At 55.1% G+C, this 27,270-nt stretch overlaps 4 protein-coding genes across 4 annotated transcripts; 2 read left to right on the top strand and 2 right to left on the bottom strand.

The window, feature by feature from the left end:
* Positions 1 to 924: 924 nt before the first annotated feature.
* On the bottom strand, positions 925 to 2,489 carry CkaCkLH20_04521 (uncharacterized protein; the record flags this gene model as incomplete). Its single annotated transcript, XM_038887240.1, has 3 exons — positions 925 to 1,848; positions 1,905 to 2,254; positions 2,360 to 2,489. 3 exons carry the CDS (start codon positions 2,487 to 2,489, stop codon positions 925 to 927), a joined length of 1,404 nt encoding a protein of 467 aa, XP_038747406.1.
* An 8,145-nt stretch (positions 2,490 to 10,634) lies between these two features.
* On the top strand, positions 10,635 to 14,003 carry CkaCkLH20_04520 (uncharacterized protein; the record flags this gene model as incomplete). Its single annotated transcript, XM_038887239.1, has 3 exons — positions 10,635 to 10,938; positions 10,996 to 13,915; positions 13,973 to 14,003. The coding sequence occupies 3 exons, from the start codon at positions 10,635 to 10,637 to the stop codon at positions 14,001 to 14,003; spliced, it is 3,255 nt and encodes a 1,084-aa protein (XP_038747405.1).
* Positions 14,004 to 15,157: 1,154 nt separating this feature from the next.
* Positions 15,158 to 17,883, bottom strand: CkaCkLH20_04519 (acetoacetyl-synthase; the record flags this gene model as incomplete). The annotated part of the gene is made up of 4 exons (XM_038887238.1): positions 15,158 to 15,269; positions 15,336 to 15,888; positions 15,941 to 17,114; positions 17,668 to 17,883. 4 exons carry the CDS (start codon positions 17,881 to 17,883, stop codon positions 15,158 to 15,160), a joined length of 2,055 nt encoding a protein of 684 aa, XP_038747404.1.
* Positions 17,884 to 22,836: 4,953 nt separating this feature from the next.
* On the top strand, positions 22,837 to 24,804 carry CkaCkLH20_04518 (aminotransferase class I and II; the record flags this gene model as incomplete). Its single annotated transcript, XM_038887237.1, has 1 exon — positions 22,837 to 24,804. The coding sequence occupies one exon, from the start codon at positions 22,837 to 22,839 to the stop codon at positions 24,802 to 24,804; it is 1,968 nt and encodes a 655-aa protein (XP_038747403.1).
* Positions 24,805 to 27,270: the final 2,466 nt, after the last annotated feature.

Below are 27,270 nucleotides of genomic sequence, written 5' to 3'. Positions count from 1 at the left end.
TAATAATTATAAATTTAGCTATATATTAATCTAATTAATTTATAAAGCCTATTTAACTGCTAACTAATCTATAAAGGGTATATATATACCCCTATATAATAATTTTAAGTCTATATATTTATAGTTTTATTATTATAGAGATAAAGCTACGCTCCTTCTATACTCTATAAGCTCTACACTCTAGGAGCTTCGCTCCACATAATGTCAAATACCTTAAACGTAGCTATTATAATAGCTTAAGGTTAAAGTGGTGCCCAGCTCTAAATGAGCTTTACGGCGGTTTACCAATACAAGTTTCACGGCTCTTTAACACAACTCTAGCACATCAGCACGTGCTGTCTCTCAATAAACAAATGCATACAAATAACAGTCGAATTGGCATCGATCAGCTCAACCTAGTCTCGAGACGATGGTTTCTCATAGCTTAAAGAATGCTTCCTTGTTTTAATATACCCCTAAGCTTTAGGCATTGTTGCCAACTTTGATGTTCTGTTTCTATTGCATCTTCCAGTCGACATCTTCTGATTGTTCTAATCCCTAATCTCAACAACACGAGTTAAAAGAGATGAACAAACACGCCGTAATTTGGATCGAGAATGAATCAAAGACATACACGTCTCGTATTCTTGAAAGAACTGCAAAGACACGAAAGTTCCCTCCCAAAATGAGACAGCTGGAGATAGTCTGGTGGAGGCAATTTCTAGCAGGCTCAACAGTCTGCTGCCTCATTGACTTGAAGCCGGTGACCCGTAGAAATTCTACGCGGTTCTGATTCGTTTCTGTGATATTGTCGGGCTCTGATTGTAGTGATCGGTTGTCTACTCATCCATCATCGAGGAAATTAGTCGATGACAATGCTGTCATAACCAGCACTCAAACAAGGCCGACCTCTTTTTACCCAATACTTCATTCGCTATTGGCGCATTACGTACTCTTCCTAGCTCTCCTCAAAGCCGCCGTGAGATGCTCGACAAAGTCGAAACAGTCGGCAAACGTATTATACAACGGCGCCGGCGCAACCCTCACAACATTGGGCTTCCGCTCATCGATCACAACCCCCACCTCCTCAAAATACCCCATCACACCCTCCAACAGCCCGTCGGCTAGCATCAGACTCAGCTGCGCGCCCCTCTCCTCCGGCGCCCGCGGCGTGATGATCCGAAACAAGCCCCTGACGTCCTCGTCTGCCCCGTCCAGCAGGTCCTCGAGGTACGCCGTGAGTCGTAACGACTTCTCCCTCAACGGCGCCACCCCGCCCGCGAGCTCGAACACTTCCAGGGAAGCGCAGAGGCTCGTGATGTCCAGCACGCTGGGGTTGCTCAGCTGGAACCCGGCGGCCCCCGGCGCCGGGCGGAACCCGTCGGTCGCCATGACGAAGCGCGAGGCCTTGTCGTTGCCCCACCACCCGCCGAGCCGGTTCACGTACCCGGGTTCCGAGGTGCCGCTGCCGCTCTCGGCCACGCGCGAGTGCCGCTCGTGGACGAAGGCGCCGCCGATGCAGCCCGGGCCGCCGTTGAGGTACTTGTAGGTGCACCAGGCGGCGGCGTCGACGTCCCAGTCGTGGAGGCGGAGGGGCGCGTTGCCGACGGCGTGCGCGAGGTCCCAGATGACGAAGACGGAGCGGGCGCGGGCGAAGGCTGTGATGGCGGGGATGTCGAGGAGCTGGCCGGTGTAGTACTGGATGCCCGGGAGGAGGAGCAGGGCCGCGTCGGCGGCGTGGGCGGCGATGACGGAGAGGATGTGTTCCGTGGTCAGGGTGCTGTCCTTTGACGGGTCCCGGGGCTCGATGCAGACCATGGACGTCTCCGGGGATAGGCCGTGGTGTCGTATCTGGGTCTCGACGACGAACTTGGGGCTCGTGTTAGTTCGACCGGATCTTGTTTGGAGGAGACGTGGGATCTTACGTGATCGCTGGGGAAGGCCTTGCTCTCCAGGATGATCTTGTGCCTGCCGTCCTTCTGCGGTCTGTAGAAGGCCGACATGAGCAGGTGAAGATTCGCCGTCAGCGTCTGCATGACGGCGACCTCAGAGGGGTCGGCGCCGACGATGGGGGCCATCATCTTGGACGCCCTCGCGTCGACGTCGAGCCATGTCGGCAGGGGCGAGTCGTCCAGCGGCTTGAAGTGACCCTGAACGCCCTGCGTTGCCCAGGTCGATAGGTACTGCTGTATCCTCTCAGCCGTCCGCTTAGGTTGCAGACCGAGGGAGTTGCCGCAGAGGTATGTGCATTTCTTCTGCTCTACGCCGTCGCCTACTTCGTCACGATGTTAGCTTGCACGAGTCTTGCGAGGTTGAGGGAGAACGAGACCGGAGCCGTCTGATTGGGGCACCAGTGGACTGAGAGATTCCACTTGCTGACCTTGAGACTTTTGAGCGAGGGTCTTGCTGGTGATCTCTTGTCTAGTCGGGATGACGAATTCGTCCCGCGTGTGCCGCAGGGCGTCCTTCTGATCCAGGGACTCTGCGTAATCTCTACCCTTGGCATCCATGTCTGGAGCGCGAGGTATATTGTGGGTTCAGTCGACTGACCGATCTTGGCTTTGGGGTTTGGAGAAAGTGACTGGTAGAAGTCACTGGTCCGCGGGGTGGTGGGGTTGTCAGTTGATTTGCGCAGAGCTGGAAGAGGCGGAATGAATGGTCCTTAGCTCGTACGAGGATCCTTGAATCGAAACGGGCCTCAATGTGAGCAACGGCAGAAGCAGCAATCGATACCTAAGTCAGTCAACCTTGGTTCGGTCGAGTTGACTTTTGGGGGGGGCAAGGAAGTGAAGTCATCATGCACCGAAAGGGAACCCCAAGAAAAGAATATTCCCGCGCCGTTCCGCCGCACCGTCCAATGAGGGGTTGCCGCTGCCGTGGGGCCCGCGGGGGAACAAGTTACAGATCCATTGCTGGGACAGCTCGGAGTTAACTCCAGCCTTGAGTGAGGTGTCGTCACTCGAGTTGCTCACCAGCAGCGACAGTGTCTAGGAAAAGGGGAAAAGACGTTGTTGTGGAGGATGGCTGAGGGTTGGAAATCCTGATGCTGACCACTGAAGAGTTGAGAATCGTCAGGTGTCCCACAGGAATATGTAAAAGTTGGAGGCGAAGGAAACACTGTGAATGTTCCAGGTCCTCTTTTTCTCCAACAAATAATTGTTGCAAGTCTCGAAATCCATCCAAGATTGAAAATGCGGGCCATTTTTACCAATGTCGCCTCTACGTCTCGGTACTTTGATCAAGTCATTCAGGTACCTCGAGTCTATACAACGGTACATGTCTCGAGTTCAATCATCATCCCCTTATTATTATTCCTTTAATTATTTCCTCAACCCGCAAAACTCGCATCGTGACAGGAAGAAAAAAACTTTTCGCCCATCAACGTCAAATAACGTGCTCGAGCTAAAAGTCTCGAATTACGACATATGGGAGTTTTCATTACCCCCTCGAAACCCCGGTATTACCCCCTCATTACCCCATAAACTGGCCACATGCGGGGAGGGCTGACTCGTCTCTTGGCCGAACAGCCTCAAGTCCGGGGCACGGGGGGGAACAAGAGCATGGAGCGTACAAATGATACGGAGGCGCGCGGCCGGTCAGGTACGAGATGGCGGGGTCGTGATGGCGGGGTTGAAGGTACCTGAAGCCATCGAATGTTACTTTCTCGATGAGACTGCAGGATGATGGAGGAATGGCTTAGGCGGGCGGGCTTCCTTCGGGGGTGGACAAGGAGTTACGGGATGGGATGGCCGGATGACGAGGAGCCCGCTCCCGTCATGTTCGGGCGTTCACGGTCTGCCGGCGAGGAGGAGATTCTGGGGGGAACGCGACCAAGGGCCACCTTCAACCCGCGACCGAACAGGCTTCCGGGGCGGCACGGTATTCTCTCGCGTCGGCCGGGCTGACCTGCAGATCCTGAAGCACCAGAGCCCGTAACGTGCCGTTTCGAGATTGCCCGCGCCTCGACATGCTTTCCTCATCACAGGTATCATCATCAACAACACGAATCACAGATCAGGCAGTCTATGCCTTGTGTTTCCCCAAACCATAACAAGTCTTGTGAACCACGTCCCCGTCACATCCGCCGGGAAGAAAAGACAATCACGTCTTGGGCGGCCGTCGTGTTTCTGCAACACCGGAGCGTAGGGCAGGGCAAGGGGGGGGAGAGGCTTTCCCGACCCGGATGATCTGCGCACTTGGTTCCTAGTTTCATGCACCTACCGGGGGTGGTGGGTGAGGGTGAGATGCTGCCCACCGGCCAAGGCGTTTCTCGACGCCGTCGTCGCAGTGGGATCGCCAAATTTGTCCGCTTGGCTGGGCGTTTCTGGTCTCTGACCACGGGTTGACGGTCTCGAGGCGTGCTAAAGAAAGAAAGAAAGAAGCGTGTTGCATCTTGGGCGCGGGGCTTGGTGTCGGAGATGTCTGCGGACCGCGTCTGTGACTTGACGTTGGGACAGTCTCGGGTGGAGACTGGCAGCAAGGTGAAGAGGCTCTGCTTGGTGGTCTTGATTATGAAATCTTTTTCCGGGGTGACGAGGTGTGGGTGCGAGGACGAGCGGGAGGGAGAGAGTTCCTGGATGAGGTGATGTGAGTTGACTTGAGAGTTGAGTTGAGGCAGTAGGAGACAGGCGCTGAGTTGAAGAGGCAGCCTCTCCGTGGGCATAAGCGTAAACGGCGTGAATGGTCTTCTGGGTTACTCGATTGGGACGAGCCATTTTCACCATTAGCATGTTTGCAATTGCCGAGTGAGAGGTTTTCTTTCAGAGACGAGTTTGCCCTGGAGAAATGAGCAATGCAACACAATACCTTTCCTCATCGGAACTGCTGCGGCAGAGTTGCGCCCGTCGAGATGCACAACAGAGGAGAGAGAGGAGGCCTCACTTAGCCGTCGTATATTGAGAAGAGGTGAAGGAAGGTAGGTAGGTATTGGGTGCGGGCTCGACGTACGTAATTCGGCGGCCGACAGTAATGCGGGTTTGTTGATGCCGCAATTCCTGCAACAGCTTTGCAACTCTCAACCAAACTCGCCGCAGGGAGGGGACACGTGTATGAAGGCGGACGGAAAAAAAAAACATCGTGAGTATTTCTCGCCCCTTGAGCTTCGAGTCACTGTTCACAAAGACGGTGTACTCCTTCCCTGGACCGGGCCCCCGTCTTGTGTCTCTCATCGTGACCCGTCAGCTGGAATGGTGCCATGGGTACGAACCTTGACGACAGGAAATTACTTTGAGGCATCGTGACCTTTCGCAGGCTCGTTTTCCCAAGCCTCCCGGCATCGACAAGAGGAGCAAGAATGGACAAGTGACGATCTGAGTTTTCTCCGGCCCCCTTGTGGCGGTGCAGGGGTTTGGTTGATTGGGCCGGCCGTTTGCTGTTTTCGTTAGTTGGGGTAAATTTAGCAGCAGAGGCAACGCGGAGGAGGCGGTGGCAGCGGCAGGTATTTCGTAGATTGATCCACAACTCAAGGTGAAAAATTCTAGAATTCGGGTGCCGGCCAAGGTCAGGTACTACGTCGATCAGGTACGGTGAAGTGGGAGCTCTGGAGGGTATCGTGAGAGTCAGAGACGCGTCTCCAGCTTCGAAACGGGACATCAAGCGGACGTTGTCTTTTCTCATTCCAGGCAATGTGTCTGTTATGCGGATCCAAGTCTGAAATATTGTTCATGGGGTAAAAAGCCACCAACGCCGCGTGCTATTGTGTCATATTAACCGTGTATTAGTGTATCGTCAGAGTTGAACGGACTTGGACCTCCGTTCCAACACCGACAACAACAACAACATCCACCGGTTCCAATTACACCTTCCACCTGGAATTAGCACGCAAGCCTGCAGTTGAGGGCGGCACCAGCATTCTCATTGATTTTTTTTTTTTTGGACGAAACAAAAGGCCTTGCCAGACCGCGTGATGAGGGGTCAGACACCGGCAGTGTTTTACAATGGCTTTTCCATTTGGTAATGGCGATGCGGGCTCGCGGGGACCTCGATGGTCGGGGCCCCGGCCGGCTGGGCCAGACTTGACTGACGATGTGGACTTGGCCAGATTCGAACAACTTGACGGACTTGTCGAAGGGAGACTTGTCGAGGAAGTTTGGATACATGCCATGGGCGTACGTACCCAAGAAGAAGTTCGCCTGGCTGGCTGGCAGCCAAGAAACCGGGGAAAATGTAAGGGAAATGCGGACTCTTCTCCAAAACTCGGGACCCAAACTCGGTGTACCCATGCTTAGGTTTGGCTGCCATCCCAGAGTGTCCCCAATAGGGCCAAGTCGGTCTGTCCCGTGGCCACCTCGAGTGCTGCACGATCAAGTAATCTGGGGGTAATGGAAACTGGCATCTGGCGCACGATTCTTCCATCAGCTTCACTTCTCGACCCCCGAAGGCCCGGCCGACGCGGCGCTTGACTTGACACGGTACACGACGCCGGTACGCAAGTTACAAGCCATGGTTTAGGCGGGGTTTCGTGGGGTCAGCCGCCGCCCCGGGCCACTCGGCGGGCAGGGCCATCCCCAACATGTGCCATCTCGTGATCCTCTGGTCTTTCTGTAATCACCGTGTTTGCGTGTTTGCTGGTCCGCCGTTGGGGTCAGAGGAATGCCCACAACCTGGGGTAAGGTGGGAAAAAGGGGTCTCGGGTTTGTGGCTGGTTGTGCGGTGCGGTTGGCTTAGGTTGTCTCGCTGGCTTGTTTTTGGGGAAACTGGGGATTCCGGCCCCAGACGTACACTAATGGAAACAACATTAGGGACGAACACGACTCTATTTCCCAGGGTTGTTGTTGCAGAGGTCGTCGTTGAGGCGGGTTGACAGGGGAGTTGCTGTCTTTTGTCGTGACTTGGAAGCAAAGACGTATATCCGTTGTACTTTGTGTGATTTGTGTGTACTTTTGCGAATACGTCTCTTTTCCAACCTCTTACAATGGATACTATCGACTCGACGCGTATCTGCCGGGGCGCCGAGACCATGGGGACGACGGGACGTTGGTTGAACGAGCGGGCGTTTTGAGCTGCAACACGAAAGAGGCGGTAAAAGGCAGCCGACACGGAGGACAAGTACTCGAGACCTCGGGACCGGGTCCGTTACGTGTCTCCAAAGACCAAAAGACTGCGCGACCCGAAGATTCTGGGAGGTCGAAGGCAAGTACAAAGGTACCGGCGCATTCAGCATTCATATTAACCAGTTGTCGGTGACAGACAAAAGCCCTGTGCGTTGTGTTCCATTGGGAAGATGAACAGGGCAACTGGACAGACTGGAAGACGAATCGAGGCGTTCCGTACAGTATTTTGTCGAATACGTACCGTCTCGTGTCGTCTGGAAAATGCAGGTTTCTGATATCGACATCGCACGGCGGCTACCTGTGCCGAGTTGTCGGAGGCGTCGATAAGGGACGATTACGAGAGGGCAGCGGGCGGATAGCCGGGTACGCACAGCACAGCAATTAATTGTGGCCACGGGACGGGTGACAGACAGAACCGCGGAGAAGCCGGCTGCCCGGACTGCGCAGTTGATACATTGTAAGGTAAGACCGATTACGAGTTGACTCTGATTACTGCGTGTAAGAAGAGATGAGATGTTGAGTCGAAAGTCTCCGTGTCGTCTCTGCCTCGGTATCTGCTGGTGCTGGTGTCTTGTGTCCTGTTCTGTATTGTTAAAGTAAACCGGCGTGTGAATGGGTTGGGGCTGGGTGAGGGCCGGATCTGCCTCTTGACATGTAGATCTACGATTAACCTCAATCGCCCTCTGCCCACCGGGCCGGCTAAGGCAGGCTGGTTGCTGGCAGCGCTTACCCTAGCCACCTCGCAGATTGACCAGCCGGAAAGCAGTAGAAGGTAGTGAGGGACGGAGGAAGAGAGCATGATGTTCAAGAACAGGTCGGGTGCTTGCTCCGACACTTTAAAGAACAGAAAAGAAGACAAACTGTGTGGAGAGAAGAGCCTCGAATAGCCGTCCGTGATGAGGGATGACAGGTACGTATTGGACGGTACATGAATCGATCAGTACTTGGTTCCTGGCAAAATCTACCTGAATACATGTCGTCGTCACTGAGAGGAGACATGTACCGAGTACGTACACCACCACAACCTGAACATCGTGGACTCTCAGTGGAGGTTTGGGCCCTTGGTAGTTCCTTGGTGCCCCTCCATTGGCGCATGTGATGTGCCCCATGTGGCAGCTCCCAGGCCTCACTTGCCTCAGCAAAACGCCTAGGTACGACGGAGCGACAGGCAGGTACCTTACCGAGCTGGAAGCTGGACTCCTGGAGCTGGATATTTCGGTTTTCAAGGCGCAACAGCCCCGGCCCAGCCCAGCCCACCTCAGTCCAGGAAGTCCAGGAAGTCCAGGTCACCGGTGTACCTGACGATGCAAGTACTAAGGTACGAGTAGTGAGTCCAAGTATGCGGCCTTACCTCATCAATACAATGTACCTCTTCTCAGTACTTACTTACTTCCCCCAAAATATCACTTGTACTTTCTCTCCGCAAGCCAATCATACCAACTAATTGGCCCTGATGACTACCCGAAACGGCTTAGACGGTTTCTATTTGGTAATAGTTCGCCATTCGTGCTTCAGGTGAAGTCATCATCGTGATCCAAGTCTGTCCCCAAAGGAGCCGTGGGAGCTCACGAAGCTGCAAGGATGCAGTAAACGTGCTTCCCTTGGAGGGGCAGAAATGCACGAGAATCTCATTGCAATTTTTCATTTTTTTTTTTCTGGACAGTCACCTGGCTTGTCATGGTACGGAGTGGATTGGAGAAGGTAAGGGACGGCATTACATACAAAGCATTGCGAGACGCCTTCGAATTCATTCCCAACTATAAAGGTTACAACCGGCCCTGTTGTATCGTGACTCTTTGCCCCTTGATCGACTTGTTTTTCTCTCTCCAAGGACATCTCCCTCCTCGAGCACGTACATCTTCAGTAACAGCCTCAGGTCTCTGCCTCACCAGCAGGTTCCCTCATTCTTACTTTTTGCTGCTCGGGCTGCCTACCTTATCTCTTAGTTGGACATTGTTCTGGTCTCTGACCTCTCACCAACTACCCCTTGCCCTTATCTCTTCGTCTTACACACCCGTGGACGACCTCATTGACATTCCTCAATCCCTCACGGCTCACCCAACGGACTTTGACGCCTCTATTCTCTCGTCAGCCCGTCGGCCAATAATAACCAGCCTAGCTCGGTTTCCTCCTTCTCTCGCCCGTCCGTCCACCAGGAGTCGCAGTCGCAGTCACAGCCCTGTGGCTACTACACCTTGCCCTCCTGCCGCTGCTATTTTCAGCTGAACGCAGCCCAGAAACATACGGAGCGAGCGGCCCAGTTGCAATCTTGCCTCAGGGTCCTTATCTCTCCGCGCGTGCCCCCCGGCGTCGCCACATCAAAAACACACCTCACCCAATTCACCATTCATCAGTGAAGTTGGCCTAAGCCGGTCGGATGGCTGTGTTGCCCGGGATCCCCATCGCCTACGTCAATTGACGCACTTTAACCACCGTCTTCACTCAATTTGGCATCTCTTTGCTGGCTCGGTTTTGATTACCACAGCTTCCGCCAATTCCAATAACGGGAAGTCCTGCTGACCACCGTTGCCTCCCGACTTACAAGGAAACGCCTGCGCAAGAACTTTGCTCGGGAAAGCTTTCCTCGTGGACGTGAAAAAACAAAAACACGTATATATCGTCCATATTTGAGTTCTTGGGCTTGGAGCTTCTTCTACAGCTTCCAAAACCTCATTCCCCTGACCTCGAATCCTTTCATCCCGTCTTCGTCCGGCCACACCTACCGAGAACCATTCTTGCATTGGTTCCCGAACCGACATTTCAGTTCTTAATCATCCAACAAGAACCGCCTGGACCAAGCTCCGAGACTTTGACATCAGTCTTTTTGGAGCATTTCACCTCACATCTCTCAACAACACGCCCTTTTTCGATATCTCCACTCCTCCCCGGAACCGACTGAGTGTCTCTCTTCCTCACCTATTCGACCTCTGTCGCAATTCCCCCGTCCAACCAGACCATCCCGCAAAAAGCAGCTATCCGAGCTCATTGCTTAGCTTTTTGCCCGCTTGTCACCTGGTCCCGTATATCTGAATCGGATCAGCATTGCACTAGTACTGCCGAGACGCAAGGTACGTCCGTCCACGTCCACGGATTCCTCTCCTACCCTACCTGCTCTGCTCGCATTGTTGCCCACTCCCCCTTGCCCGTTCCCTTATCAGTACATCTTGTACGAGCGTTCGGCGGTGAAGCTTCAATGCTCCCGTTGCTCTCTCGATTCCTGCGTTTCCCTGAGAGATAGCACTTGCGCCTGCACGTCTACAAGCTCAGCTTCAGCTCTGTTCTCGACCTTGCCCATTCCACGTCCCCTAGTCGCGTCTCCTAGAGAAGCAAACCTGTTCTAGCTCGCTCGACGGGTAACCCATCCCGGTTCTGGCCTTGCTACGCGCCCCCGAAAAGCTGTGTTGCCAGCGAGTTCGAGGTTGACTCACTCCCAACATGTAACTCTCCTGGTTGCTGCGATGCTTCGTCCTTGTTGCTGGCAAGCTACTTAGACCGTTGGGTCGCCCGCTTTCCCAGCTTTTCCTCCCACTTCACCTGTTCAACACACTCACTCCAGCCACTCCTGTACTCTATGTCGCTCTGTTGACCCAACGCCCACACGCAATGTTGGCCCTGTCTCTCAATACTGACCTTCCCACCATGGACAGGTCTCCTAACTACGAGGATATCTCTCCCACTGAGGAAATAGGCAACATCATGGCGACCGCCGCGCCCCCTCGTAACAAGATGCTGGGTCAGGTCCAGGCCGACTCGGCAGAGAGCAGCCGTGGCCCCTCTCCCCAGCCAACACATTTCAGCGTTCCCATGGCCGCTCGCGCCAATGGCAACGGACACAGAGTTCTGCGCTCAGCGACAGTCGGCTACGTTGCGCCGACATTTGTCGGCAAGCTGGAGCAGATGGACCAAGGTAAGCTCGGCCAAACCGAAAATTGCGACCACTGAGCGATGCTGACTTGCGTGTTAGTCCGCGGACTCATCAAGACGAATGGCTGGATCCCGGAAGTGCTCGTTGACGAGCAGGTCGGATGGTTCTACGACGAGCTTGGCATCGACGACGTCTACTTCAAGATCGAGAGCCCCGAGGTCATTGCCAGCCAGATCACCTCCCTGTACGCCGCCAAGGTTGCCGCTTTCGCGCGCGAGGACAAGCGCGAGGAGATCAGGCTCGACATGGAGGCCCCTGACCACGCCATCTACATCGACACAAGCGAGCCCGGCAAGACATCAACGGCCGGCCCGCAGTACGAACAGAGACTCGAGGCCAAGTACTTGGACCATGTTGGCAAGACCAAGTTCCGCGTCGAGACTTTCCGTTCCCCCGGTGTTCTGGGCGCCTCGCCCACGTCCAAGGCCACCCTGCGCTGCTACTTCGTCTACCAGTGCCTCTTCAAGCAGAGCCCTGAGTCGACCGACCCGAATGAGACTCGCCTCGAGGTCATCGCCGACAATGGTTTCCTCCAGAAGGCGACCAACAACACCAAGCAGATTTACCAGGAGATCATCGAGCTTGCCGTCAGCAGAACCGGTCCCGTGATCGAGGTCTTCGATATTGAGGGCTCTCCCGAGAAGCGTCTCGTTATTGCCTTCCGCTCTCGCACTGCGCGCGGCCTCTTCTCTGCCCTTTCTGACCTGTACCACTACTACGGCGTCACCAGCTCCAGGAAGTATGTCGAGCAGTTCGCGAACGGTATCACGGTTATGAGTATCTACCTTCGGCCTGCTATGAACATCGAGGGCAACCTCCCTCCCCTCGACCAGTCCATCCACCAGATCACCAAGGAGATTTCTCTCCTGTACTGCTTGCCCCAGAACAAGCTGCACTCGCTCTTCACTGCCGGCGAGCTCAGTCTCCAGGAGACCGTCTACGGCCACTGCGTCTGGGTCTTTATCCAGCACTTCCTCAACCGTCTCGGTTCCGAATATGTCTCTCTTTCCGAGATTTTGGACACCAAGAACCAGGCCCACACCGCACTTCTGTCTAAGCTCAAACGCCGTCTGAGGACAGAAACATTCACTCCCGACTACATCCTCGAGATCATTCAGTCTTACCCCGGCCTGGTTCGCGTCTTGTACGCTTCTTTCGCCTCGGTGCACCTTGCCGTCGGTCCCGACTTCGACCGCCACTTCATTGCCCCCACACCTGCCATCGAGGTCCTGTCTGATGCGGCACTTAAGGAGCGCATCACTCGTGACGTCTCCAACGAGCACGAGGAGATGGTGATGACTGCCTTCCGCGTCTTCAACAATGCCATCCTCAAGACCAACTACTTCACCCCGACCAAGGTTGCCCTCAGCTTCCGTCTGGACCCCTCTTTCCTGCCCGAGATCGAGTACCCCAAGCGCCTCTACGGCATGTTCCTGGTCATTGGCGCCGAGTCTCGCGGTTTCCACCTGCGTTTCAAGGACATCTCCCGTGGTGGTATCCGCATCGTCAAGTCTCGCAGCAAGGAGGCCTACAGCATCAACGCTCGCAACTTGTTCGATGAGAACTACGGTCTTGCCAGCACTCAGCAGCGCAAGAACAAGGACATTCCCGAAGGCGGTTCCAAGGGTGTCATTCTTCTTGACCCCAAGATGCAAGACCGCGCCGAGGAGGCTTTCGAGAAGTACATCGACAGTATCCTCGACCTTCTCCTTCCGGCTTCGTCCCCTGGTATCAAGAACCCCATCGTGGACTTGTACGGCAAGGAGGAGATTCTTTTCATGGGTCCTGACGAGAACACTGCCGACCTCGTCGACTGGGCCACCCACCACGCCCGCTCTCGTGGTGCTCCCTGGTGGAAGTCCTTCTTCACCGGCAAGTCGCCCAAGCTTGGTGGTATTCCTCACGACACCTACGGCATGACTACCTTGTCTGTCCGCGAGTACGTCAAGGGCATCTACAGGAAGCTCGACCTCGACCCATCCACGGTCAAGAAGATGCAGACCGGTGGCCCTGATGGTGATTTGGGCAGCAACGAGATCCTCCTCAGCAACGAGAAGTACACTTCCATTGTTGACGGTTCCGGTGTTCTCGTTGACCCCAACGGACTCGACAAGGAGGAGCTTCTGCGCCTTGCCAAGGCTCGTGTCATGATTAACAACTTTGACATGTCCAAGCTTTCCAAGGACGGTTACCGCATTCTGTGCGACGACAGCAACATTACCCTGCCCACCGGCGAGTTCATCTCCAACGGCACAACTTTCCGCAACACCTACCACCTGCGCGACACCGGCCTGACCGACTGCTTTGTCCCTTGCGGTGGCCGTCCCGAGTCCATCGACCTGATCTCTGTCAACAAGATCATCAAGGACGGCAAGTCGACCATTCCCTACCTTGTTGAGGGTGCCAACCTCTTCATCACCCAGGACGCCAAGCTCCGCCTCGAGGCCGCTGGCTGCATCCTGTACAAGGACGCCAGTGCCAACAAGGGTGGTGTCACCTCCTCGTCTCTGGAGGTCCTCGCCTCCCTCGCCTTCGACGACGAGAACTTCCTCAAGCACATGTGCCACGACTCCAAGGGCGTCGCTCCCCAGTTCTACCAGGCCTACGTCAAGTCCGTCCAGGCCAAGATCTGCGAGAACGCCAGCCTCGAGTTCGAGGCCATCTGGCGCGAGCACGAGGAGACCGGCACCCCCCGCAGCATCCTCTCCGACAACCTCTCCAACGCCATCACCACCCTGGACGAGGAGCTCCAGCACTCCGACCTCTGGAAGAACGAGAAGATCCGCCGCTCCGTCCTCCAGGACGCCCTCCCCAACCTCCTCATCGACCAGATCGGCCTTGACACCATCATCGAACGCGTCCCCGACTCCTACCTGCGCGCCATCTTCGGCAGCTACCTCGCCTCGAGGTTTGTCTACCAGTTCGGCAGCCAGCCTAGCCAGTTTGCTTTCTACGACTTGTAAGTTTATCCTGATGATTCTTCCCCGTCAGACACCTGACTAACTCCTTCTCCCAGCATGGCCAAGCGTATGTCCAAAATCCAATAGAGGCTCCCTTTTCGGACTCTAGAATCGGCGCATTCTTTCTGTTTTTCCCTTTTTGGCATGTCACATAGGCACATTGGATTCAAGAGGGGGGTTTTTGTTTCAATGGTTGGCATACACGCATGGGCGGTGCGAGAAGAAAAAAAAATACACAAAGCATGGGAAGAGAAAAAGGCCAAAAGGGGGCCTATTGTCGTCCAAATACGGACGAACCTGCATAGTAATTGGAGTTAATGGGGGGTATGATTGAAAGTCATGACTACTAGCCTGGTCACAAGAGATGGCCGAGGTACTTTTACCAATATCAGTATTCTTTTACCTAGTACACTCCCAGGCCGAAAGTGACATGATTTGTCTTTGTCGAGTCTGAATCAGACCAGCTCGGCGACCTCACGACGCCTTTGACCAGACTCGAGTGGACACGATCCCTTCTGAGTATCTTCCTCCAAGATGACCCGAGTAGATGCCCCAAATGACAGTCGGTTTGACATTCGGTTTGCTTCAAGGAGCGACCCTTTCAGAATCTTCACGATAAGCTCAAACTGATTGACTTGAATACATAGTTTGAATTCAAGTCAAGTCGTCATCACTTGCCTCTCATCCATCGGATCGGAGACTGCATACGGGAATCATGCCAAAGGTCGTAAAACGTTCAATCTTTTTGTGTAAACCGACAATTCTACCACCTGTATAGTATTGCCCGCGCCCCAATCTAGTACCCGACCAGCCAGCCAGCCTCCATGCTACTCATGCAATACATCCCCCCGTCTCCAGTTCTAAGTCTAACAGGTGCGAGAAAAGAGATGTAGTTCAAACAAAAAGCCAGGCTTCTAACCCCACGCCCCTCCTGCTCGACCCAGATGATCGGGTCGAATCGCTAGCGCATGTATGTGTGTGTATCCATCCCTCCTCGGTCCGTTCCGAAAAGAAGAGAGAGAAGGGCAGACGAGGACGAAAATGGTTCGTTGATCCGAAGGAGGGAGGGGGGGTTGATAGATTAGATTAGATCGAGGTCAGGTGGGCGGGCGTGGGGGTCTCTTCTTTCCCCCACGATTAAGCAGGCCAGGGGGTGTTTTCTGTCCGAAGCACACTCCCACGCGGCCGCATGCGAGGAGGCCGAACGAACCAGGTCGCAATGTGGGAAAATCAATGAGGTATTAGTGAGTCTTGGCCCATTCGCGGAACCATTCCAGGGCCTCGGGGTTGGCGACGGAGGCGTTCGTCTTGACGTCCATGCCGGAGAGGATCTGTTTGACGGCAACCTCGATCCTTTTTTTGGCGCGGGTGTGTTAGTAGAAGCAAATTAGATGCTGACAGATCAAGAAGGGAACTCACTTCTTTCCGTTGCCCGTCTTGGGGATCCCGCCGCCGCACTCCTCCACCACACCGGGCACGTGCCTGGGACTCAGCTCGCGGCGGATGACGCTCTTGATGCTGGCCCTCAGGTCGTCGTCGAACTTGCGCCCCTCCGCGGGGACGACGAAGAGGCAGACGGTCTCGTCCGAGTCGGTGATCCTGCGTCTGCCAACGCAGACGGCGTCCTCGACCTCGGCGGGGAAGAAGCGGGTGAGGATGTTGTAGATCTCGGCGGAGCCGAAGCGGACGCCGGCGGGCTTCAGGACGCCGTCGGAGCGGCCGAGCATGACGAGGGAGCCGGTGGCCGGGTTGGGGATCTTGACGAAGTCGCCGTGGTGCCAGACGGGGCCGGAGACGCCGCAGATGTCGGCGAAGCGTTCGAAGTAGGCCGACTTGTACTTTGCGTCGCCGCCGGGGCCGAAGAAGGTCAGGGGCTGGCAGGGGAAGGGGCGGACGCAGACGAGGTCGCCTGGGTGGGTTGCGTCTGGGAGGGGGCCGCCGGAGATGGAGTCGACTGCGCGGATGGCCATTCCTGGGGTTCGTGTTAGAAAGGTTGGTTCATGTGTTGGAGTGGTTTTACTCACCTAGACCCGCGCACTGGATCTCGCCGACGCGGACGGGGAGGAGGGGACAGGGGGCGCCGAAGAGGGAGATGATGTCCGTGCCGCCTGTGATGGAAGCGAGGTTGATTTTGGAGGGGAAGGCTTTGTAGACGAAGGAGAAGGTGGACGGAGGTAGCGGCGAGGCGGTGGAGTAGATGGCCTCAAGGGCGGAGAGGTCGATGCCCTCGTTTACGGGGTACACCTGGGCGGCCTCGAGGGCGGTGAGGTAGGCCGCGGAGGTGCCGAAGTGGGTTACGCGGAGGGAGGAGAGAAGGCGCGGGAGAGAGAGGTGGCCGGCGGGTTTGAAGGGGGAGCCGGAGTAGAGCACCAGGGTCGCGCCGACGGCGAGGGCGGAGACGGACCAGTGCCACATCATCCAGGAGGTGGTTGTGTAGTAGAGCATGCGGGAAGACGAGGTGATGGAGCCTTGGAGGGCGTGTTCTTTCTTGTGTTGGATCAGAGTGCCGAGAGCGGTGTGAACGATTGCCTTGGGAAGACCTGTCGTGCCGGAGGAGTAGAGGATGTAGAGAGGGTGAGAGGGAGGAAGCTGCTCGAAGTGGAGAGGGACGTCAGGGGCGCTGGCGAGGAAGGAAGTGTATTCCTCTGCAGTCACGCCTGGAATCTGGAGGCCTTCCATGCCGAGGTCACACGCTACGTTGTTGATCACGATGACATGCTGGAGGCCGGTGGCGGCAAGGGCTTTGACAATTTCTTCCGTCTTGTCGGTGCTGCTCCATTCCTTGCCGTTGTATACGGTTCCATTGTCGGCGAACAAGACCTTTGGAGAGATTTGAGCGAGACGGTCGAGGACGGCGCTCACACCGTTGTCGGGGCTGATGCCAGTCCACACCGCGCCGATGGCGGCGGCCGAGAGGGAGGCGACGAGGGCCTGGTGGTGGTTGGAGACGAAGCCGGCGACGATGTCGTTGGGGCCGAGACCGCGGAGGCGGAGGGCGGCGGAGCAGCGGCGGACGGCCTCGCGGAGCTCGGCCCAGGATGTGGAGACGGAGGTGCCGAGTTCGGTGGTTGTGATTGTTGCGGCGGCGGTGGGGTCGACGGTGACGTTGGCGGGGAAGAGGAGGTTCTCGGCGAAGTTGAGACGGGAGCCGGCAAAGAAGTCTGGCCGGGGGTACATGGGGGCATCAGGCGGGAGGACCTGTTGGGTTCGGGATCAGCTTGCGGTCTGTGAGAGTATAAAGGCAATGGCATGGAGGGCATGGGATTCGGGCATTTCCCATGAAGGTGAAGAGTTGAGAATCTCATCCTCGGAAGAGCAAAGGCATGACTCGGTGGTGGAGGGATGTTGGTCATGCAAAGGAAGAGCCTTGGCCACTAAGCCATCCGGTTTGTGAGGCGACGGCAGTATCAAGGTTTCTTGATGGGTGGACAATTCCTGGCGAGGGTTCAAGACAAGACACTGGTGAGGGTTTGGCATCGACGATTTGGGTGCCTTTCATCTCGTTGGTTCCCGTTGGCACTTGCGCGGGCATGGGTGGGTGTAGAGTTTGGCATTCGAGCCTCTCGGACTGATGTCACACACGTTGATCTTGTCCCATTGATGTCTTCGTCGTTTACGAATCGTCAAGGCGGGCCAAGCAGAGCAGAGCAATGAGCAGACGGGGGCTGAGGTTGAGTTTTGGAAAGACGGATGTGTGTGATGTCTGATACGGAGTGGATGGTCCGGTGCGGTGAGGTGAGGAGGGCGTTACCTGGTCGAACGGCTTGGATGCGGTGATGCCCACAAAGTGCCAGACCTCCTCCCAGAACTCGGCGACGTTCTCGATGGACCACTTGTAGAGACCGGGGTAGTCGTTCAGTTCGAGACCGTACTTGGAGTTGACCTTGAGCAGAAACGCCCACATGGGTGTCGAGGTGGGGGCCGGGTGCCGCCAGAGCTCGTTGCGTGTGACACTGGTGATGGTCATGATTGGCGGTCTTGACGCAGGAAAGGATATGGGACGATGTTGAACGAGTTGATTGAGTTGGTTGGACGTGCTCCAAGTCGTAGCTTGAGCTGGTATCACGATGTTCGTTGAAGAAGGAACAAAAAAAAGTGGGAAAAAAGAAAGGCTCCCGTCGAGTGTCGAAGGCAATTGCGATTCCGGAGGTGGAGGGAGAGTGAGAGAAGGACGGGAGAGAATGGAAATTGTGCCGTCGCAATCCGATGTTTGTCAGATTCCGAGGGGACGATTCCGAAGGGGGAAAAAAAGGGTTGAGGACGCTACCCCAAAGCACCCAGAACCGGAGTCCGGGGGTGGGGGGAAATCTGTGTGCTTGTGCTTGCGCTTGTCCCGCATGCCTTTCCTTAACAAAGACATGGACAGAGAGATAGATAAAGAGATAGAGGCGCGGAGGACTAGCCTGTTCAGCTGATTGGAATGCCGTTTCGCATTGGAGCTCGGTCGGTGGCTTCTGCCATGGCTGTCTGCCTCCTCTGTCCCTCGAGATTCTGGGGATTCCATTCCGCCATCAACTTCGAGGGGCCGTCATGAACCGCGCTCTGTGTTCTGTGTCTCTGGTACCTGCATTTCGGGTGTTAGTGCTATCTTAGGTAAGACACGAACGAGACACTTCCAACAAATTTCCTCTGATCCATGATTGACCATGCGCTACTGCGTGAGGTAGTCTAGCTTGACAAGCAGGAACACGAGAGACATGCAAGGCACACCTTACCTGGACGCTCTGGAGAACAACACAACACATAGTCCGTATTCACATTCAAGTGAGGCGTTCATGGCATTAGAGAACCGGGGGCCAAAGCCTCGCCCATTCCGCCCTGTGGCTAGTGCACCTCAAGGCATTGTATGGCGCTTCTCGATGCGTCTTACTGGGACCGATGCCGATAGCTGCGATTGTACTGATCGATAACGGCGCCAAAGCGGAGCTGTACAACGTCTCAGGATGGGACGCTCTGCTGGGGAGAAGCCTGTAAGAGAGCGCTCCTGGTGCGGTGACAGCTCACACACCCACAGCTTGACGAGGTAAACACACGCAGCGCAGCAAACTGCGTTTGTTGGAATTGGCTGCCCCGAAGATTCCGGGTATCATGATCTCAGGTGGGGGCAAAAATGCGATTCGGGCATCGACGACAATCGAGATTCGAGATTTTGTGATTGGAGCCGAGGCGGTAGGTAATCTCATGTGCTGGTGCTGTGTTGTAGACGACCGAATGAGAGGGTTGTGAGAGAAGGAAACAACACTGCAGATAATACCGCAGAAGAAATTCCTCGTGTCAGCAAGTCTTCGGCCTGTGCGACGTTGACGGTCAACAACGTGTGGCTTGCAGGAAACCAACCGTCGATTTGAAGCCATGCGATGTTGAGACATTTTCTGAGCCCCGGTTCGTTCGACAATTCATCAGGTGACGATCCGAGCGGTGCTCTTGACCGTCGTTACTTTTTTCTTGCTTTCTCCGCGTCTTAAGGTATTCTCGTCGACAAGTGAGTGTGCCCCAATGTATCTCGGTACCTGCGCACAAACACCATAGACGATCCTCGATTCGATGTCGAACTGTGGATTGCAGCTCGCGCGTCGTTCATTAGACGTACTGGGATCAACTCTGCTGCGTCTTGGTCGGTGAGGCGTAGCGAGGCAGGGAAGACGATGAATCCCTATGGCCTCTGAGGAGGGCGAGGGCATTGGGTTGGGCGGAAATGGATTAGCAGCCGCATTGCGAGAAGGATATTGCCGCCGAGAAGACACGTCGAATGTGTTGTTTTTGGTAATATGTCACGGATCTTCTTCAGCGAGGCCGTCCGATACAGAGTGAGGCCATCGGACGGCGAGTTGATGGAAGAGAAGGCGGCTGGCGGCAACGGCGAGCAAGGAGGTTCCATGATGGGTTGCAATGCCGGCCAAGCAAGGCTGGTCAACGTGTCGAGTCGCAAGCATGGATATCGCGGGTTGAAGTTTGAACATTGCGGGCCGTCGAGGCTGCAGAAGATGAACGCCAATGGACGGAGTCTTGTGAGTGGTCTGACTGTTGGTTGGTCGGACTAGTTGCAGCTCCTAGCTCAGGTTGTTCCCGTTATGCACACCATGGGCTAGCTGGTGGGCGAGGCTGCATTAGAGCATGTAAGATGACTGTTGCTTTGCATTTGCAGATGCGCGCCAGTACCGCTGGAGTTGGTCATGGCCATGTGCTGCTCTTGCCAGCACTTCCGGAAGAGAGCGACTGACTAGCGTTCTTGATGCTCATGGTTAGGCGAGTCGGGGTCGTTGATGACTTGCAAGTGAGGTAATTGTCCGCGCCCGAAGTCCGTCATGACTTGAACTTGGCAAGGTATTCGGTCGGTCGGTCAGTCAGCAAACAACGGTGCATCCGCGGGGGCCGTCTCGGCCGGGTCGTCCGGACAAGCCGCGAGTGTCGCTGGTTGGCGTATTGGCGTCGTCTTTCCCCCCTATTTCGGCGCGTGAGCTGCCGAGAGAGGAAACGCGCCGGGGACAGACGGGATTTGCGCGACAGCCGAGATCACATCTGCTGGGTCGGACAGTCGGGGTGGATCAGGAACGGGCAGAGCAGGAGGCCAAGTACTTGGAGTTGAGAACGAGAGTGAGCTGAGGTCGAAAGGATGCAGCAAGGATTAGGACGGTTTGCATAAGATCCACAGAGGGTCCTGGATATTGGGCGAGAACGTGAGCCGACCACGACAGACGTGGATTTCAGAACAACCAACTGTTCTCTGGAATTGTGCAAGGGGAAGAAACAGAGTTGGCAAGATTTGCTTGATGGACGGGATACAATGGTACACTAAGGTAGAGGCAAATTTGAGAGGAGGAAGGAAGCGACAGGCAGGCACGGCAGGGTCAGTCCGTGCAAGAACAAGCAGCGGCCAACCCGGACGTCTCGGGAGGCCAGGGGCATACCTTTCGGTGTCTGTTGTCTTGTGCTTGCCATGTTTGAGGCGATCCTCCAGAGATTGAAAGTGAAAGGAATTGACGCGCTAAAAAGGTGCACTTGATGAAGTTGGAACGGCATTAATCATCACTTGACCGGATGGCGAGAAGTACCTTTTTGGCGCAAACTCCACACAAAAGGTACTTTGCATCACGACCTCAGCAGCGCGCGGTAATTTTTCTTCGTGGATCTTTCGTCGGTACTCTGCGTAGGTATTTCAATTTTCTTCTTTTCCTCTCGTCAATATTCGTCTTAACTCCCGGCCCTTCCCTCTTCTTTTCGTCTTTTTCTACATGAGCATCTTCCACCTCTTCCTCTCTCCCGTCTTCGACCCCTCCTTCAGCGAATCCCCTCCTCGCCTCGAAGAGAGCCCGACTTCCAACTAGGAAGAAACTCATCATCTTACTCGGAACGGATAACACTGATTTATATTCTTTGTTTCCTATCAAACATACAAAGGAACGACAAGGTATTGAGTGACGTAGGACTTACCTCTGCTTGCTCTACCTCCCGAACCCCCCGGAGAATCATCCCAGCCAATCACAGGACGCACTTCAAGGAGAATAAAGCGAAAAAGCTCAGGTACGAGCCTGGACCGTCCGTCACCTCAAGCTCAATCCGCGTACTTGGGTACCTCGACACCCACTTCTCGCCTTTGGGTTACCTCTTGATCCAATCTGCCGCTCATCTTCCTTCTCTCGGGCAAAAAAGAGGGATTTGAAAAAAAAGACTGGGCTCACCTCACAGCGCGCCCACCCGTACCAATTTTAAAATCACGGCCCAATCCCATCGCGCGACCAACCGAAATCGTCAATCCTTTTTTTTTCTCACTTGCCCCTGGCAGTCCAGTGCTACGAAGGAGAGAAAAAAAAATAAAAAAAACAAAATTGCAAAGGGAAAGAGCCGCCACCCTCTTTCTCCTTTCCCGTCATCCCGTCCCGACCGGATCTTCACCTTAGATCTACCACACCGGCCCCAGGCACCACCTCATCCTCTCTTTCTCTTTCGACACTCACATTGGACCTTGGACCCTACACGTACAACAGCCGTTCTGAGCCACTGCAGAGCCACCCTCGACTCCTTCTGCGGTCTGCACGACTTCCTGTCATTTCAGCAGCTTCTCGACCTTTAATCCCGACAGCTCGCATACCTCCAATTGCAACTGTCCAAGCTAGCTGTTTGCGAAAGACATCGTCATCTTTGCAGCCGCCTCTGCAGCCGACCTACACCACCTCCATCGCTCTCTCTATCCGTCTCTCTCGCTCTCCAGCCTTCCCGAGAAGCAGCAGCAGCAGCAGCAATAGCAATTGCTTACAACTCCAGTCCTTGTGAGTATTGCCCGTTATTTCTCGTCACCATCGTCGCAAACCAACCCAATTCGTCCGCCCGGCACCTCAATAGCTTCTGTGGCACGTCAACCGTCCATTTTAGCGCTTCCTTTGCGTTGTTGTTTGTGCTTCCATCAATTCCCTCGGCTGGCTTGCTGCACTTGCGGCAATCGTTGAGTTGTGCTGGCGAGGCGAGGCGAGCCTTGGCCTGAACTCCCCCAGCCCAGCCGGGGCTATCTGCTATCTGCTACCTGCTACCTGCCACCCACTACCAACGCCTATCGGCTGGCTTGTTAGTGGTCGCCTGCTCCGCGACCGCGTGTGCGCCACTGACACCCTCTGACCGACAATTCCCTTTTCCCCAAACCTCCATCTTCTGTGCCTCTTCCAGCTCTTCCGGCCTTCCAATCCAACAAGACAACCTTTGCTGACCAAACCCCTCTTCTTTTCTTCTAGCATATCAATTCCACCCTCATCATAGAGTTGCATCGTCTGCCCTCTCGCCTACCAATTCGCCATCAGCGCCTGGTCCTCTAGACCTCGATCCCCCCCCTTTTCGCGAATCCAAGCACTCGTCCCACAGACTGCCAAAGCGTATCTCAGCAATGCCCCGGAGAATTGCGAATCCCTTCTCGACCTCCTCTTCTCCCGCAATGCCGCAAACCGAGAAGGAAAGGAGACCTTCTCGTTCCGGCAACCGCATCACCAACTTCTTCACCTCTCCCAAGGGCCTCAAGGACAAGGACCACCAGACTGCCCAGCAAGCCCTTTTGGCCATGCAGCAGCAAAACATCTCGTCCACCCAAATCACTCCCTCGACAATCTCTCTGCCGACGATTTCCCTCTCCACCGCTACCGCCGGCGAACCCGACACCACCGAGCCCCCGACGACTCTCTTCTCACCTCCATCTGCGGTCGAGACGGAAAAGAAGCGACGCTTCGATGCTCAATTCGGTCCTCTCCTGCATCCTACCCACCGCTACGTGAGCAAGTCCAACGATGGCAAGCCCCTCGACCCTCCCATCATTGACGAGCCGCCCTACTACTACATCCTCACCACCTACATCAGCTACCTGCTGCTCATTCTCTTCGGCCATGCCCGCGACTTCTTCGGCAAGCGATTTGGCGACAAGAAGCACTACCAGGCTCTCAAGCCCCAAAATGGCTATGCGCCCTTGAACGAGGATTTTGACAACTTCTACGTCCGCCGCCTCAAGATGCGCATTGACGACTGCTTCGCCCGACCCATCACCGGCGTTCCCGGCCGGTACATTACGCTGATGGATCGTGAGTCCAGCGACTACAACCGAACCTACAACTACACCGGAACCCACACCGAGACCCTGAATATGAGCTCCTACAACTACCTTGGTTTCGCCCAATCCGAAGGCCCTTGCGCCGACGCCGTCGAGGAATGTGTCAAGAAGTACGCCCTCAGCACCTGCAGTCCTCGTGCTGATGTCGGTACTTCCGACTTGGCTCTCGAGGTCGAAAAGGAAATCGCCAGCTTCGTCGGCAAGCCCGCCTCCATGGTCTTCTCCATGGGCTTCGTCACCAACGCCAGCTCTTTCCCTGCTCTCGTCTCCAAGGGTTGCCTCATTCTCTCCGATGAACTGAACCACGCCTCCATCAGAGTTGGTGCTCGTCTTTCCGGCGCTGTCATTTCCTCCTTCAAGCACAACGACATGATTGATCTCGAGCGCAAGCTTCGCGAGGCCATTTCTCAAGGACAACCCCGCACTCACCGCCCCTGGAAGAAGATTTTGGTCGCCGTCGAGGGTCTGTACTCCATGGAGGGAACCATGTGCGATTTGCCCGGTATCATGGCTTTGAAGGACAAGTACAAGTTCTACCTCTTCATCGACGAGGCCCACAGCATTGGCGCCATTGGCCCCCGCGGTCGCGGTGTGTGTGACTACTTCGGCATCGACCCCAACCGTGTCGATGTTCTCATGGGTACTCTGACCAAGTCTTTCGGTGCTAACGGCGGTTATGTCGCTGCTGAGAAGTCCATTATCGACAAGTTGAGGAGCAGCAACGCCGCTACCATTTACGGCGAATCCCCCGCTCCTTCCGTCCTGATGCAGATTCTGGCTTCCCTCCGACTCATCACCGGCGAGCTCTGCCCCGGCCAGGGTGCGGAACGTCTTGAGCGCATTGCCTTCAACTCCCGCTACCTCCGCCTTGGTCTCAAGCGTCTTGGTTTCATTGTCTACGGTCACGACGATTCTCCCATCATCCCCGTCATGCTTTACAACCCCGGAAAGATGCCCGCCTTCAGCCACGCGATGCTTAAGCGCAAGATCTCTGTCGTTATTGTCGGCTATCCCGCTACCCCGCTCATCAGCTCTCGCGCTCGTTTCTGTGTCTCGTCGGCTCACAACAAGGAGGATCTGGACAGACTTCTCCAGGCTTGCGACGAAATTGCCGACCAGCTTCAGATCAGATTCTCCACTGGTGTTGCCGGTGGCGCCGAGCCTCTCCCCGAGGGTGTTACCCCTGAGACGGAGCAGGAGTGGCGCAAGGCCAACGGACTGGAGGGTGTCTACAAGCCTCCCCGCTGGAAGCTCGAGGATGTCATTGCCCGTGGTGTCCAAGACTGCAAGACCCGCCTGCGGTAAAGCATTTCACTTTTTTCGAAAGCATTTGGCGATGACAAACTTTTTACGATCGCTTTGACTGCATGGTCAGCCACGAGGTGCGGATTGGACGGGAAAATGAAGCAACGTCCCTGACAGGAAAGAGAGGGAGTTTGGTGCACTTTATTCGCTTCTGTTGGCATCGACTTGTTTGCATGATACCTATGATATCAAGTGCCGGGTGTCCCTTATACCTTTACTGGGGTGCCTGCATGGCCACGGCGTTATGGGAGTGATGATAGGAATAGCGAATGGATTCAGGTGCCGCGGTACCTCATCAATATATAACTAGTAGTAGTAGGCTCTTCCGGGCTGAGAAATATAGACACCTAAGGTACCTTAGAGTAATGTACACACAATTCTTGGATAATCCTCCATCTACCTCTCCGTCGTGCTTTGATATCTCACCGGGTGCACCTCCTATTGTCCTAGACCGAACGACATGCTTGTTATATTCATTGCTGTCGTCGTTGTTACCCACGTAGCTGTCTCCGGCAGTTGTCTCCGTAGGTAGGTGTATTCGGGACTGTATTCATCGTATATGCTGACCTATTCCTCGGTCACCTCTAGTCGTTAACTAGAGTGGCAGCAATGGAGGACCCTTAGGCTCCTCCACTTGGGTTGGTGAAGAAGGTGAGGAGAAGTGACTGCTCCTTCCTCCGCTCCTGCCCTCATCGCTCCTGCCTCAAGAAAACACAGCTCTTTCCTCTTTTTCATGGCGAAGTACGTACCGCCCCTCAAGACGACCGCTGAAAATCCCATCCTGTTCGTCTCCACGTCAACAGGACTCGTCTTTGTTTTTATTTACCCCCACCCTCTTCGCGCTCGTCATCTCGTGGTGTTCACTCTGGTGTTCGTCCACCGTTGGCCTTCTATCCCACCCATCATTACCAGTCCCCCTCACACAACAAATATATCTCATACCCCTTCGTGTCTGCATGGAGAATCGGGTATCTTGATCTCGCATTACTCCTAGAATTTTTGGTCTGCTGTTGGGTTGTGTTTTTGCTCCATCATCACCACTTCCACCAGCATTTTCACCACACCGTGTTTCGGCACGACCTCCCACCACCAAAACACCAAAAAATCCAGGATCTCGCAGTGACTCGGCGTGCCTGCGAGATTGCTCCCTATGGCGGACAGTAACTTCCGGCACGGCCAGGCGGCCGTTCGGCCATCGCATCGTCGCAGACCTAACCGCCCTCCCGTCCAGCAGCCACCCCGACACCGGCAGGAAGAGACCTCGCTGCCGCCCCTTCGACCGTCATTCTTGAATCACCAGCATACTCGCACGTCGGCTTACTTCGAGGTAGCAGATGAAGAGGACAGATACTACACGCACACCCATGCCAGCAGCTCCCAGCAGGATCTCCAGCTACGAGTTGACGGGCTTTCGCTTTCCTCCCAAGTACCTCGAGCATTGCCGTCGCCGTCCCTAGGTTGGGATCACCGCTTCATCTCGTCTGCCGCGGCGGCCCTACCCGAACGTCGAGGCGACCCGCGTCGCCCTTCTACCAAGCGACAAGATAGCAACGGCCCAGCTATCAAGGGCACTGAGTCTTACCCTGACGGTGACGAAGAGGAAAGCCTTTTTGTCAGCCAGGACCGTTCAAGTCATCTGAACCGGTACGAAAATCACAGACTGCGGCACAAGACGAAAAGCCACGCGCTGAAAGACTCGCTGCATATGGAGAGAGATCCGTTCAGCTCTTCTGAAGACGGCAAAACCCATGGCACGAAGCATCTGAAGACTCTAAAAGGAGGAACTTCCTGTGGTTTCCTTCTTGAAGACAACGACTCGGACTTGCTCTCATCGAAGTCCAATAGAACGGGACATCGGCACAAAGACTTCTCAACCCGAGTCACCTCTTCTCATCATCAGTCTGCGAAGTCAACGTTCCCACTCCCTTGTCAAGAATCGCCTCCCGTAGACGCCAACGTCAATTCCAATTCCAACGCCAACGCATCCCGCCAGCGAGCCGAGACCACCAAACCAGCCTCGTCAAGTAAAGCGACACGGAAGAACGGCAGTCAGTCACGCATCGATTCATCTGACCGACGTGCAACATTGCTGAATACTCAGTCGGCGCGGGACGACATGAGCCAAGCAGGCCGCAAACAACACGGAAGGCAAGAAACGAAGGCCGCAACGCAGCATGTTCCAGCATCCAAGTCTACTGGAGCTCAGAAGAACCAAGCCAGTACAGGAGATTCTCACGCTACAGGTGGCTCAAGTATGTCAGCTAGAATGGTTATAAGAGCTCCCAAGGCAAACGTCCGAGTTATGAAATCGACAAAGCAGGGTCCGGAAATGCGTCAAGATGCAATCGCTTCAAAGGCCTAGAGAGCCTCGCCCAAGGACACCACATCGACGAAAGCACAAGACTCGACCTTGCAGCAAAGGGAGGACTTCCACTCAGCGAAGCCACACAAATGTTCGACTTCAAA

The sequence above is a fragment of the Colletotrichum karsti genome (assembly GCF_011947395.1).
Source record: "Colletotrichum karsti strain CkLH20 chromosome Unknown Scaffold12, whole genome shotgun sequence".
NCBI lineage: Eukaryota > Fungi > Ascomycota > Sordariomycetes > Glomerellales > Glomerellaceae > Colletotrichum > Colletotrichum karsti.
Note: the sequence above shows the minus strand (reverse complement) of the source record. Positions and strands in the feature narration are given on the sequence as shown.